The 13,379-nt window shown below is 36.5% G+C and overlaps 2 protein-coding genes across 2 annotated transcripts in view; both read left to right on the top strand.

Moving 5' to 3' along the window:
• Window positions 1-1,864, top strand: part of myo7ba (myosin VIIBa) — a 32,686-nt gene extending 30,822 nt beyond the window's left edge. Inside the window, exons 46-48 of the mRNA XM_088616646.1 lie at window positions 32-115; window positions 525-644; window positions 1,596-1,864. Of these exons, the coding sequence (XP_088472772.1) occupies window positions 32-115; window positions 525-644; window positions 1,596-1,691 (300 nt within the window). The 3' untranslated portion in view covers window positions 1,692-1,864. The remainder of the gene's footprint in view (window positions 1-31; window positions 116-524; window positions 645-1,595) is intronic.
• Window positions 1,865-7,830: 5,966 nt separating this feature from the next.
• gpr17 (G protein-coupled receptor 17) lies at window positions 7,831-10,227 on the top strand. Its single transcript, XM_088616647.1, has one exon. It carries the CDS (start codon window positions 7,831-7,833, stop codon window positions 8,845-8,847), a length of 1,017 nt encoding a protein of 338 aa, XP_088472773.1. The 3' UTR covers window positions 8,848-10,227.
• The last annotated feature ends 3,152 nt before the right edge of the window (window positions 10,228-13,379 follow it).

Raw genomic sequence — 13,379 nt, 5'->3', positions numbered from 1 at the left:
CAGTGAAAAATGGCATGGTCTTCTTTTTCAGCAAACATCTGAACCTGCTTTTCCAGATATCATAATGATAGCTATCAGCAAACAAGGAGTCACACTCATTCACCCCAAATCTAAGGTGAGCTACTGTTGTGTAGTTGTTTCTTAATCCAACCAGTGCATTAGTATTGGGAATTATGAAGGTCTTGTGAGTTGCAAAAGAGTTGGATATACTCTCCCTCTTTTTACTTGATTACTCTGAAGGTAATCTTTCACTAAAAGACATCTACCAAGAACACAGAATTTTATTTGTCTTCATTTTGGTTAATGAAAGTACATACTGAGCGACCAACCTGATGTATGTATATTCTTTTTATAGAATTAAGATAGAACAATGAAATACAATTATTAAATTTACTGGGAAAATAATGTATTTTGTTCACAAAATTAAAATAAAAGTCTGAGAGAATGTATAATACATTTAACAATTTCTTACACTGCATTGTTTCTTGTATGGAATCTCTTTTATCAATCTTTCTATTTTTTAGGATGTCCTGGCTTCTTACCCTTTTAACAAAATAGCAAACTGGTGCAGTGGAAGTACCTATTTTCACATGACCATTGGTAATCTGATCAAAGGAAACAAAATTCTGTGTGAGACTTCATTGGTAAGAGAAACATACTCTCGCATGCTGGTAAAATCAGCTCTACTAATGTCATTAGTGTGTATAAGGACATAGGAAAGGCTACAATGGAGTCTATTCAGCTCATCGTGGTATTTGGTTTGGTAGCATCTTATTGCAATGGTTTCTAATCCCAACTGGAGTATCACTGTGTCTTCTGGACTTTGACCTAAATGAAATCTAAATAATCAGGGCTAATTGATTACTTAATTGACCTGATCCTTGTTTAGACTTAATGTATGATTGACTTGTTTCTGTGCTCAGTCCTGGGATTCAAAAATACCTCACTTTGAGGTTACTGTTTCCAACAGCTTCAGAAACCAGAAGCTAAGCACTCTCTCCTCAACTTGTTTATCTTTATTTCTGACTAGAAATTCTTAATATTTAAATAATTTATGATGAACAGACAGGGATGAAAATGTTGACACTTGCACAATGAGTTATTGAACCAATTTGTTACATTTCAGGATATACATCTGAAATAAATTTTGAAAGTCAGAAACTGGTACCAGGTTGATATCCATTACAGACCCTATTGGACCTTTTAAAAGCTGAAAGCAAATTTTCAATATTCCCCAGTAGAAAATGTACATCAATTAACCTGTGGTGGAATACTTAAATGAGTAAAAAACTGGAAGAGACTGTGGTCCTCCAGGAACCTCTTGCTTATTGATCAAAGGATTTTGTCGACCTGTTTCTTGATAGAGCTGCTTTCATGGTTGTGAAGTTTTACATACATCCCCAAAGCCTTTTGTATGAAGAAGTGCTTTATTATTTCAGTCCTGAAAGCACTTCCTTTTGGTTTCTACTTGTACTAGTTTCACTCTCGGTCCTGAAGTAAAATATCTTGGTTCACTCTTGGTCTAGTATTGTAGCCTCTTCCATTCAGGACTAAAGATTGAAAGTTAAGTACTTTTTGTCTTTATTTATATTAAGGGTTACAAGATGGATGACCTTTTGACGTCATATGTAACGATGTACCTTAATGAGAGGAATGCTGTCCACGCCAGGACAAATCGCTTTCCTGCCTGAAGATAGAGAGACCTCAAGTCCTGCTGGGATACAAAGGCAATGACATAACACCTGCTGATGTTATACCTGTGTCAATTGCACTATTTCCCATGCTGATCACACACTAGTAAAACACCATACCTTTGTGGCTTGTGATTCAAGGCTAACTGAATTAAACCGATTGTGTGAATGTTGTTATATGACTTTTGTATAAATCACATTTAACATAAAATAACACACATTTTCACATGGCTATAAACACACATTTCTTAAATTAGAGAAAGTATTCTTATTTATTGTATTGACAAGAAGCAAAGAAAAAAATACATCTCTTATATGCAGTAGTATGTTTTTTTGTGTGTATAAAAAAGTACATTTTTTAAATAATTGACATTTTAATTTCACTCTTATGTCATAGTTTTCATGAAATGTTATGTTGTACTCTAGCAATTAAACAGTTTAGCAGATCTTTGTTTTATCAAAAGAGAGTCTCTCACCAGAACATTAATTTAAAAAATCTTAGAACTCCATCTGGATCAACATTGTTCATGTTATTTGTAATTTAGCCTTTACAGATTAATGCTTTTGAGTATTATTTTATTAAAACTGCTGTCTCTATAGCTGCTTTTAATGTTTAGTATCAGTAACCCCTTGCACATATATTTCTTTGTTCTGCATGAAATATTGTATACTGTAGTTACTCAGATACTGTAAGTACAGCCATACCTATAGCTGTGGATAGTCTGTGGCAGTAAAACATTCGGATGAGGTTAACAAATTCTGTCTGAAATAGTGGTCTTAAGTCTGACAGTTGGTATATACCTTCATATATTTCTTTTAATCCATCAAATCCTAAAGGAACTCAGTAGTGCCACAAGGAAAAATATCTCTGGAGCTATTTCAAGATAAGGAAAAGAAGCTGTTTAGGGAGTATAGGAAGAGTCATGTGATACATTTGAAGGGAAAGGCTTGAATGCCAATGTACTGATGCTTCAGATCGAGACTTCTGAATACCTGTTAACTACATAGAGGTTATTTACGAAGCTTTAGTTTTTTACTCTTATTGCCAGTTATGTTCATCTATACCATACTCTCTTCAGTACTTTACCCCTTCTCCTCAGTTCAGAACTAGTTTTATGATAATTATTTCTCATTACACTGTTCATCAAAACAATTATTTATTCCCTGTGCATATTGCTCAGTTCTTTTTTTTTCAAGGAAAAATGTCTATAGTGTGCTGTCTTACATACACTTGTGCAAATATGAATAAACATTGCCAAAAATTGATGATGTCTAACTATTGATGTATGTTAAAAAGTAAGGGTTAATTTATTCTGTAACAGAGGATAGATGTGACATCTCAAATCAGTCATGCAGCAGATACTTTAGATTTATTGATATCAAGATGCATTTCAGTTTTCTATCACATCTCTTTCGCTTCATAAAGTAGAAATATTTAGACCCTCTCAAAGAGAACATTGAAAACATTCCTTCATTTTTGTTTCCAATTTTTTTTTCTCTGAAGCTATTGAATTTTGTTATGAACTGGCTCCATAGTCTTGGCTGTACCTATCTTCTGCGGAAACACGTTTTATTAATCTGGATCACAGAATATTCCATAGTTCTTTTGCACACAGTGTAGAAATGTGCTTCTAACTAAGGGAAAAGTTTTACATTTTTTAATAATAAATTAATAATAAATTATGTTGTAATTTTAAAAACAACAAATCACTTTTTAAATGATGTTCCGGTGCAGTATGTGATCTTAAAAGCTCCTAGTTTTTTGTATTTTCCTTCTCACCTGATGACTTTCATTAAAGAGCTTTGATTAGAGAAATCTGTTAGTCCCTTTAAAAATATTACAAAATCATCTGTGATCATTCTACAAGGGCATTAGGGTGAGAATTTTGCAGCTTTTGCGTTTTTTCCTTTAAGAAGGATACAAAAAGTGGAAATCGTTAAATCAATTCAGCTTGCTTATGTGGATGCATTTTCTGTAAATACCTTTGAGTAAAAAGTAAACTTTCTAGAGCTTAAAAACAGTCCCCATTTTGTCTTAGTGGTTATTATGGTTTCATAATGGGGTGAAACATCAACACTGTTGATATTTGCGTTTTTTGAAGTTTTATCTGATGTGCCTTGTTATATTGATAAGAAATGTGGAGATAATTCAGAATTAGCAGTTAGCAGTATAGAGCCTTTACTAGCTAACTTTTCTCAGATTGTCTCAATAGAACAGTGCTTTTATTCAAGTCACTGAATCCCATTAACATAGAGATGGGGCTAAGCTGAAAAAATAAAATGAAACGATGTGTAAGATGTGCAGCTGTGATCTTCTATAAAAGAAATAACTCTGCTTTTTAATTTTCCTCCACATCTGTCTGGTGGAAATGTGACTGATTATCAGTGGCCCAGACATAAGTCCTCCCATCAGAACCTAGCTAACAGAGCCCCTGTTTCTTTCAATCTTCTTTTCTTTTTCTCTGTAGAGCACAGGGGGCTTCTTAGTTTAAACCTTCTATGAAGAGTCATCTTTGTGGCTTTATTCATAAACCGACCAATTAACAACACAATCTCCCTTCTATTTATTGATATAGAGGAAAAAGGCGTTATCACAGAGGCTTTTGGAAAAAGTCTAGGCCTTGTTGCCATGGTGCTCATTGGTATGGAAGCACGCCATTCTTTTTTTACAAAATTAAATGAATCCCTTCTCTTGACTCAGGCTATTGTCAAGCATTCAAGGCACAAGTGGTCCTCACAGGCAAAGGGATGGTGTAAAATAGATGAGGTCAAAGTTTGCATGAGAGCCCCCTTTCAAGACCTCTAATCAAATTTGAGAAGCAACAGAACATTCATAGAGCTACGGTTTCCCAAATCAGCTCAGAATTTCTTTCTTTAATGAAATTGTTTTCACTTGCTGAAGAAACTCATAGGAGGATATGTCTTCTATCTCTTGCCTTATAAACGTGATAGAACACATTGCATTTATTTCTCTCGTTGTAACTTTCCCCTATTCACAACCTCTGAGCTGCTGTGTATTATCTTGGCTCCACCACCAGCTGTTGTTAGATGAACGCCAGCATTTCGCAGTGAGATATTTACACCCTTGGAAGCTCTATTTCAGCAAAGCTTGAGAAGAGAATCATCGTGATAAGTAAGTGCCCTTGTTTGTCTTTGTAAACTGGTTAACTACAAACCTCAAAAATTAATAGAAGCTGAAACAATGCAATTTTTGTTACTAGTCCTGTGTTGTTGATATTTAGTTTTCATTTTCTAATGACTATCGAGGAGAACAACAGTAGAGTTTGCATTGAGGTGTCCTCAAAGTTTGCAGATATCTGAAGTGTGCATTTGTCTTGTTCTAATTATCTTGAAAAGTGCTTTTCTTGTCTCTTCTGATAGCTGTAAGTGCACTGTGTCATTTATAATAAATTAAACTGAATTAAATCCGTATGATTTTTCTTTCAAAATCATATTCTCAACTTTTGATAGCAAGGGAAGCAGTGAGTAAAGTGCAGTAAAATTAAAAAGTTAGGGTCTTACAGTTACTAGTGGAAAAACGGAATTTGTCAGATTGTTATGTTGATATTGCAATATTGTAACTTGTAGACTTGTGTTAATTGTGATATTTTTTACATGATCTGTTATTACCATTGGCATTTGTGCACTTTATTTTGCAGTCTAGTTTACTGGTTACCTAATTAATAGAAATTGTCTGTTTCCTCATTTACACTGTCCCTGAAAAATACAGGGTGGTTTTCATTCAAAAGGTACAGGACAGTTCTAATCCTGCTAGCTTGACAGAGAAGCTGCAGCTGAAGCACTTTGCCTTCTTACATGTAGACTTTACACAGGGAGAAGTAAATACAGTACATGCAGCAGATGGTGGTGGTGATTTTTGTATAGATGTTAATAGAATGTAAATCATGTTGTAATGGAATTTTTCATACTCCAATCTTGCCTGTCAGAATATGTTTTACAGATAGCAGAGGTAAACACTTGCTCTAAACTAGAAGGATTGATATGGAAATATATTGCTTCACCCAACTTCTTAGCCTAGCTACTGGAGTACTGCCACAATTTTACATCTGTTGTGCTATTTATGGTCTCAACAGTCTCCATTTGCCAAAATGTACAGAGAAAAAAATAAAAATGTACATTTGAAAAACATTTGTTTTAGTCAACTATTTCTTTCTTCATTTAGATAAGAAGAGTTATCTTGTATATAAAAGCTAATATTATCAGATATACTGAGAAATATGTTATTTTCAGAAAAAGAGCAGCAGCATGAGTTCTACATACAATCTTGTGTCCAGCCGATCCCTATTTTTTGCCTAAATTGTAAAGACTGTTGCGACATGTGATCCACTGATTCTCCCTATGTAAGAAGTGCATGCCCTTAAGAAAGTACTATTTAAATATTTCTTCAATGTTTCTGTGTGTCAGAGATTTTCTCTGTGGCACTGCTATTTTTCCTGAAATGTTTCAATACAATTCATGGGTAAGTCTTCGACTTCATAACTAGTTCTCTCCATTGATGTACAGTATCACTGTCTTTTGGATTATTTTTATAATCGAATTCAAAGCCAAGAACAGTTAATGTTACCCACTGTGTCTTACAAAAATAAAAGCAACACTTGAATAATACACCCTCTCCTAACCTTGAACTCTGAGGTCTCCCACCCCTGCTGCTGATTAACACCTGCAACACATAACAGACACTGCCTCCTTATTTTCTAGCCAATTTATTAGATTAAACTTAAGCTGGCTGTATTTCTTGAAGAAATAGAGGACGAAAACAATATGTTCACTGATTTTAAGTCCAAAAGATTTAGAATATGTGGTTAAATATGAATCTGGAATAAAAGCAATACTATAGTGACAATGGTGATGACTATATCAAATCTCATGAGTACCGATATCTATGAATAATAAAAAATAACAAGTATCATGCATCTAGACCTATGTGATACATAGAACTAATAATTGGACAAAAGTGTTTTAGTGCTGAAGATTTTATAGCACATTTAACATCATTTGACAGTCTGTGACTAATTATGTATCTACAGCCTTTAACAGTTAGCCACCATGAAGCTGAAACACCTTCTCAATAAACAGAATTTGTTTGGGAGCACAAATAAATCAAGCGACTTAACATCTCAAGCATGGTGAACTGTATGGCCATTCTGTTGAAAACAGAACATGAGAGAGGGGACAATCGTCTTACAAGATAGCATGGCTGACCAACACAGTATCTTATCTGCAAGCACACATCTGCTCTTCAGACATGTGTGCATTCCCATGGGGTCTAAACATCTCCTGTTACCACACTTGTCTGACACAGTGCTACACACTTTGTATGAACATATAGGCCATTACAATTAATTTAGTGTAGGTATAACTTTAGGACCATTCTTGAACAACCGTTTAATGTTACAGGAACTATGCAACTTTATTTTGAGAAAAACAAGCATGGGTTGAATTTAGATCCCAACAGAATATTTATAAGATATTTTTGGCATTTGTATCAGCTGCTAATGAAACTGCAGCTGGGAACAAGTGGAGATGTTTACAACCTCTGTCCTCCTGTGTGAATGCTCCTCCTTTGGAAAAACTGTGGAGGTCTTATTGAGGTGGGAGAAATACATTTCATGGGGATTTAAGAATCTCAGGCAGACCATAAGTTATAATATAAAAGTGAGAGTTCATAGTCAAAGTATCAATGATACTATTCATATTTCCTTTCCATAAATCAGTGTAGCCTTTTCAATTCTTCCCAATTTTCCATCTGTCCATATGCACTCAATGCACTTTCTTTATTGCAAAGGCATGTCTTTAGGTTGCACACACAGTTGTCGAATAAACATTTCTCGACCATGGTATGATGTCACTTGCCAACAAGGCTGCAGAACTATTTTTTTGGAATGCTGCAATTTACTTTTGAGAAAACTATCAATATCAGAGGGAGAGGCTAATTAGAAAGATCTTACCAGGATATCAATGAATAAAAGACACAAAATTAGTTTTGATATTTCAAATGGTTTCCATATATACGGATTTTTGTAGCTTCACATTTCTTAATTTTCAGATATTTTACTGGTAAAGAGAAGCACATTGTTTTCCTTCAGCAATTGTCTGCGTCTCATTTCAGGTAGGAGACATGAACTCCTCATCGGTGGAAATCTCATCTATGCTCCCCAACCAGTCATCTGAGAGCTGCAGCGCAGAGACGGTGGTGGAGAATATCGTATTTGGAGGATTGTACATAGTGGTTTTCCTTCTGGCGCTTACTGGCAACGGGCTGGCACTGTGGATCTTCTCTCGACAGCACGGCACTACTTCCCCCTCTAACGTGTTCCTGCTGCATTTGGCCATTGCTGACCTCTCCTACGTGGCGATCTTGCCTCTGCGGGCTGCTTACCACCTGACTGGAGGCCACTGGCCGTTCGGAGAAGTGCCTTGCCGTGTCGTGGGCTTCCTCTTCTACGTCAACATGTACGCCAGCATCTATTTTCTTGCGTGCGTGGCCGGGGACAGGTACTTGGCAGTGGTGCATGCCGTGCGCTCCTTGAAAATCCGCCAGTCCCGTTACGCCCACACCGTCAGTCTTGTCCTTTGGATCCTGGTGACCGTATCAATGGCCCCTCTGCTGGCCACCCGGCAGACCATCCAGAAGGACAATCTCACCGTGTGCCTGCAGCTGTACCGCGAGAAAACGTCACATCGGGCCCTCGTCTCCATCGCCGTGGCCTTTACTCCGCCTTTCCTCGTGACGCTCGTCTGCTACCTCTTGATCGTCCACAGCCTCCGCCAGGGGATAAGGCTGGAGACTGGTCTCAAAAGCAAAGCTCTCCGCACCATAGGCCTGGTGCTGCTCATCTACTTGGTCTGCTTTTTACCCTACCACGTCAGCCGCGTGATCTATATTGTTGTGCACGGCCACCCGGGGGTGTCCTGTCAGACTAAACGAGCCCTAATGCTGGGGAACCGGTTGACCTCTTCGCTCACCTGCCTGAATGGCGCTCTCGACCCCCTCGTTTACCTGTTTGGTGCAGAGAAGTTTCGGGACGTGTTTTGGCAGCTGCTCTGTGGGAAGAAAGCAGGGTGCTCTGGAGCTGCCAGCGGGGAAGCCAAAACGACGCACGAGAGCTCGCTGAGTGCCAAGTCCGAGTTCTGATGTGATGGACCGTGTTTTCGCTTTGCTTTCGGCGCCCTCTCCCACCCCCGAAAGAAAAGACCCCCCCCCCCCATCTCTGTGAGATTTCTTTATCCATTGGAAAAAGAAATTTGATACCATGCTGACTCAGGTAACATTGCATTAAGAATGTGTTCCAAAAAAAAGAGTCTTATGTTGTTTGATATACGTTTCTCCATTTAAAACCTCAATGAGAAGATCGCTGTAAGTAGCAATACTGATCCCCTGGTGCAAGTCAACTAAAATTGGGAAAATAGATCAAGATATTGCTGTTCTGTGTTTTGTCTGCTTCCTAGATTTGCCAGCAACAAAGCCAATCAGCTGAAAAAAACGTTTATTTCAAAATTAACAGCAACACCTGCTCATTCTTTTAGCCAAAGAAAGAGTGTTCACAATGGCAATTTCAGTCTTACTTTCTTTGTTGCCATGTTTTTGACAGTAATGTCCATCTATCTGTACATCATTAGACAGTGGATAATGACGGGTTCTTCTGCAGAAGCAGAATGTTTAGTGTGATGTTTTACCTGTTGTGTCTGAAGCATATTCTATTATTCTTATTTTTAATTCTTATCTGCCTTCAGCACTTGATTCAGAAGTAAAATATTAATTAAATCAGTGGACAAAGGGACAATAATGCATTCTCTGTGTAAAAAGCATGTCTTTTGTAGAAATACTGGATGTGGGGGAGTAAAGTTGCCATTTTGTTTTGTGAAGTTTTTCTCCTATGACTTATAATAGTTTGTTTTATCTAGTCTTGGCATATACAGTCTAATGTGAAATTAGATGAGTGTTGATGTATACTCTCTTTAGTTTTTATCTGCTTATTCTCACCTTTTGTTTTTATAACAGCATTCCCTAAAACAGTGTGGATATATCAAAGTGAACATTTATTGCAGTAATTTACATTCTTGCTTGCACCTGCATATTTAGAAATGCAAAATGGCTATTTGTGGTTACTCTTATTCCTTTCCCAAAAAATCATCTTTCTTCATGGGAATTAACAGAAAACCCAAACCCCCCAGAGGTCTCTCTCCGTGCATCATTTTCTCACAGCTACAAGTTCCAAGGTACAAACTAAACTGATTTTAAGAATATGGAACTTCTTTAAATCCAGGTGGATGCTGCACATTGGTGGTGGTGGAGGGGATCCCCATTACCTGTAAAGCGCTTTGAGTGGAATGTCCAGAAAAGCGCTATATAAGTGTAAGCAATTATTATTAATTATTATTAAATGAGATTTAAACATACTGTAGTTCCTGTTTATATTTGGCTTTACTGTGTCACCTGTTTTTTATTATTTATTTCACTTTGTCCCTGCTTTGATCACTGTATTGTAAAATATTAAATATTAAAATATCATAAGCAACTGTGTTTATATTATTAATTAATGAGCAATTTACGCATTTAACTTTGTCTTGCTTCCATTTATAAAAATCCTTGCATACTGAGACAGATTCCCTTTCTAACCCCTTGAAATAATATAAAATAAATAAACACTGCACCTGAAAAAACCCTCTTATGACCAGTAATATATAGTGGGATTAAAATGCAATAAGCAGTAGTATTGAATACTGATTGCATCTTTAATACTTTTTATCATTATTTTTAGGTAGTTCTATTTAGCAAAGCAGTCATGATGGTGGTCATAAACTAGAGTGGCTTGCAAAAGTATTCAGACCCCGTGTACAGTTTTCACTATACAAGTAGCGCTTAGTATTTGTTATATACACAATCTACACCACAAGTTAAAAGCAAAAATAAAAAAATAAAAAGATAATATAAAATAAATATGAAAGAAAATTTGAAAAATCATGTTTCAGGAATCATGTATTGAAACACTTTGCCCAAAATTCATTTGGGTGCACAAAATAATCTTAATGAAACACACAAGTGAAGCACTATGTCTATGTGCAATAATTGTGGATCACATGACAAACTCCTTATTCTTTGAGGTTACTTGGTCAGGTTGTGAGTTTCAGGCAAAGACTCAACTATGAAGACTAAAGAGCTTTCAAGGCAAGTCAGAGAGAAAGTCACCGAACAGCAGAGGAGAAGGATACAAAAATATCAAAGTCTCTGAATATCACTGTGACTACGGTCCACTTGATCATCAAGAATGAAAGGAGCATGTTACCGGCCAGACACTGTCCCTTGAAACTGAGCACCTGGGCAAGGAGAAACTAATCATTGAGGCCAATGACAACTCCAAAAGAGCTGCAGCCCTCCGGGGCAGAGATGTGAGAAAATGTGCTCAGTCAACAATATTCCACTCCCTCCACAAAGCTGGCCTGTATGCAAGAGTGGAAACCCATTTCATATCCCGCATGGGCTTTGTAACACAAGCACCTGAGTCATCCTGCAAAAATTTGGCAAAAGGTACTGTGGTCAGATAAAACCAAATTGGAACTTTTCGGTCTAAATGTATTATGTTTGTCAACAACGTCCCTACAGTCAAGTATGGTGGTGACAGCATCATGGTATTGCTCACCAGCGACTGGAAAGCTCATCAGGATTGAAGGAAAAATGAGTGGAGAAAAGTACAAGAAAATATTGGTGGAGAATATTTCAGCCTGCTAAGGGCTTTAAAATTGGGTGGATATTTACCTTTTCAGTCTGCTTTACTAGAGTGGTTTAAGAAAATGAAAGTTAATATCATTAATATCAAAATAGAAAGTTAATATCATTGAGTGGCAATTCCCAACTTGAATCCTATTGGAAATCTGTGGAAAGATTAAAAAACTATTGTCCATGATAACCTTGAGGGAGCCTAAGCAAATGGCAAATCTGCTAAGAAGAATGGGCAAAAAATGCACCAAGCCAGAGTACAAAGTTGGTAGTAACCTACCCAAAAAGACATGCAACAGTAATTGCTGCCAAAGGTGCTACTACAAAAATATTGTGTTCAGGGTTACAAAAACTCATGCACTCAACATATTTTGGTTTGTTTTCTTAGTTTTTAAGACATTGACTGTAATTTATCTTTACCCTTAGGAGTCTTTGTTTTGAGCACCCAGATTTTGAATAAAATATTAAGTCCAAAAAGATGTGTATAGATCATTGTGTAGTTTCACAAAAACAGACACCTTAGGAAGTGTCTGAATACTTTTGCAAGACTGTAGCTAAACATACCTTTTTTCTACTTTATGATATAATGTATTAAAACATTTTTGTGAGAATATCAATGTGTAAGCATACATAACAAATAGTTAATACTTACATTAACTAGTGAATACTATTACATGATACAACAACCATAGAAAAAATATGTACATTATATTAAAATACTAAACATTAAAAATAAAGTTTGCATTACATAAAACAATACAATGAAAAGCAGAGCAATGACATTGATATATAATGCAGTATGAAGAATAAAGTCTTGAGTAGGCACCAGTAGGTGATCAAACATGTTGCAGTCCTGATATTTCTAGGGATCTGGTTCCAGCTCAGAACAAGGCAAGTAAAAAGCAGGAGCAAGTGACTAGCAGAAATTGAGACGTGATAGCAGATACTGAGAAGAGAGATTGCACACAGGAAGTAGCAGACTGACAAACCAAATGGTAGGTAAGAAAGTTGACCTTAAACTGGAATAATTGAATTGTTACTGGGCTTGTTGTTTGTGCAAGTGCATGTATTTACACGTTTGAAAGGAAAATCATCAAAAATCCAGCAATACAGCAGTGCTGAATCAAATTTAAAATAACATAATGCAAAAACAAATCAAAATTCTTACCCAGGAGGTTTATTTCTCTTCCCCACTGATAGCTGATGTGTGGTGAGGGTTCTGGCGCACTATGGCTGCCGTCGCATCATACAGGTGGATGCTGCACACTGGTGGTGGTGGAGGGGTCCCCATTACCTGTAAAGTGCTTTGAGTGGAGTGTTCAGAAAAGCGCTATATAAGTGTAAGCAGTTATTATGAATTATTATTATTTCACCTTTAAAGAAAGCGTTTCCACTCCCTAAACAAATTAATGAGTCATGTACTCCTAACACCTTAGGTATTACATACTTTTTTTTTCTCAAAAATCCATTAACCATAGATAATCATAGTTATCTGCTTTATGTGTGATTTCTTGCATTTATTTAACAGATTTGCACAAAATCTTTTGTATCACACAAATGGGACATTCTGTATTCCAGAAAGAAGACCCAAAGAATATGGAGGACTGCTGGGAAAAACTTGAAGGTAATATTTATCTCTTTGATTTTTATAAATGGATCTTAAATAATCCTTATATTAGGTATTTTCTTAATTTCTTGAATTACACAAAGCTTAAAGGAGCCAGTTATTTAATGAACACTAACTCATTTCATGCTTGCTGCACACATTATTGTGCGATCACAACCTGTTGTTGTGTTTAGGTTAAATACATACAAGACTCTGACTACAAATTCATGAAGAAATCACCTTTGTTAAGTAGAAGCTTGAAGTTTGTCCAATCGCTGAGAATGCTCATAAATATCCTTATCACTTAATTTCCACTTTGCATCTTCCCCCAGCTTACAGTATC

Source organism: Lepisosteus platostomus, chromosome 2, assembly GCF_059453375.1.
Source record: "Lepisosteus platostomus isolate fLepPlt1 chromosome 2, fLepPlt1.hap1, whole genome shotgun sequence".
Lineage (NCBI taxonomy): Eukaryota > Metazoa > Chordata > Actinopteri > Semionotiformes > Lepisosteidae > Lepisosteus > Lepisosteus platostomus.
The sequence above is the reverse complement of the archived record's forward strand: the minus strand, read 5'-3'. Positions and strand labels throughout refer to the sequence as shown.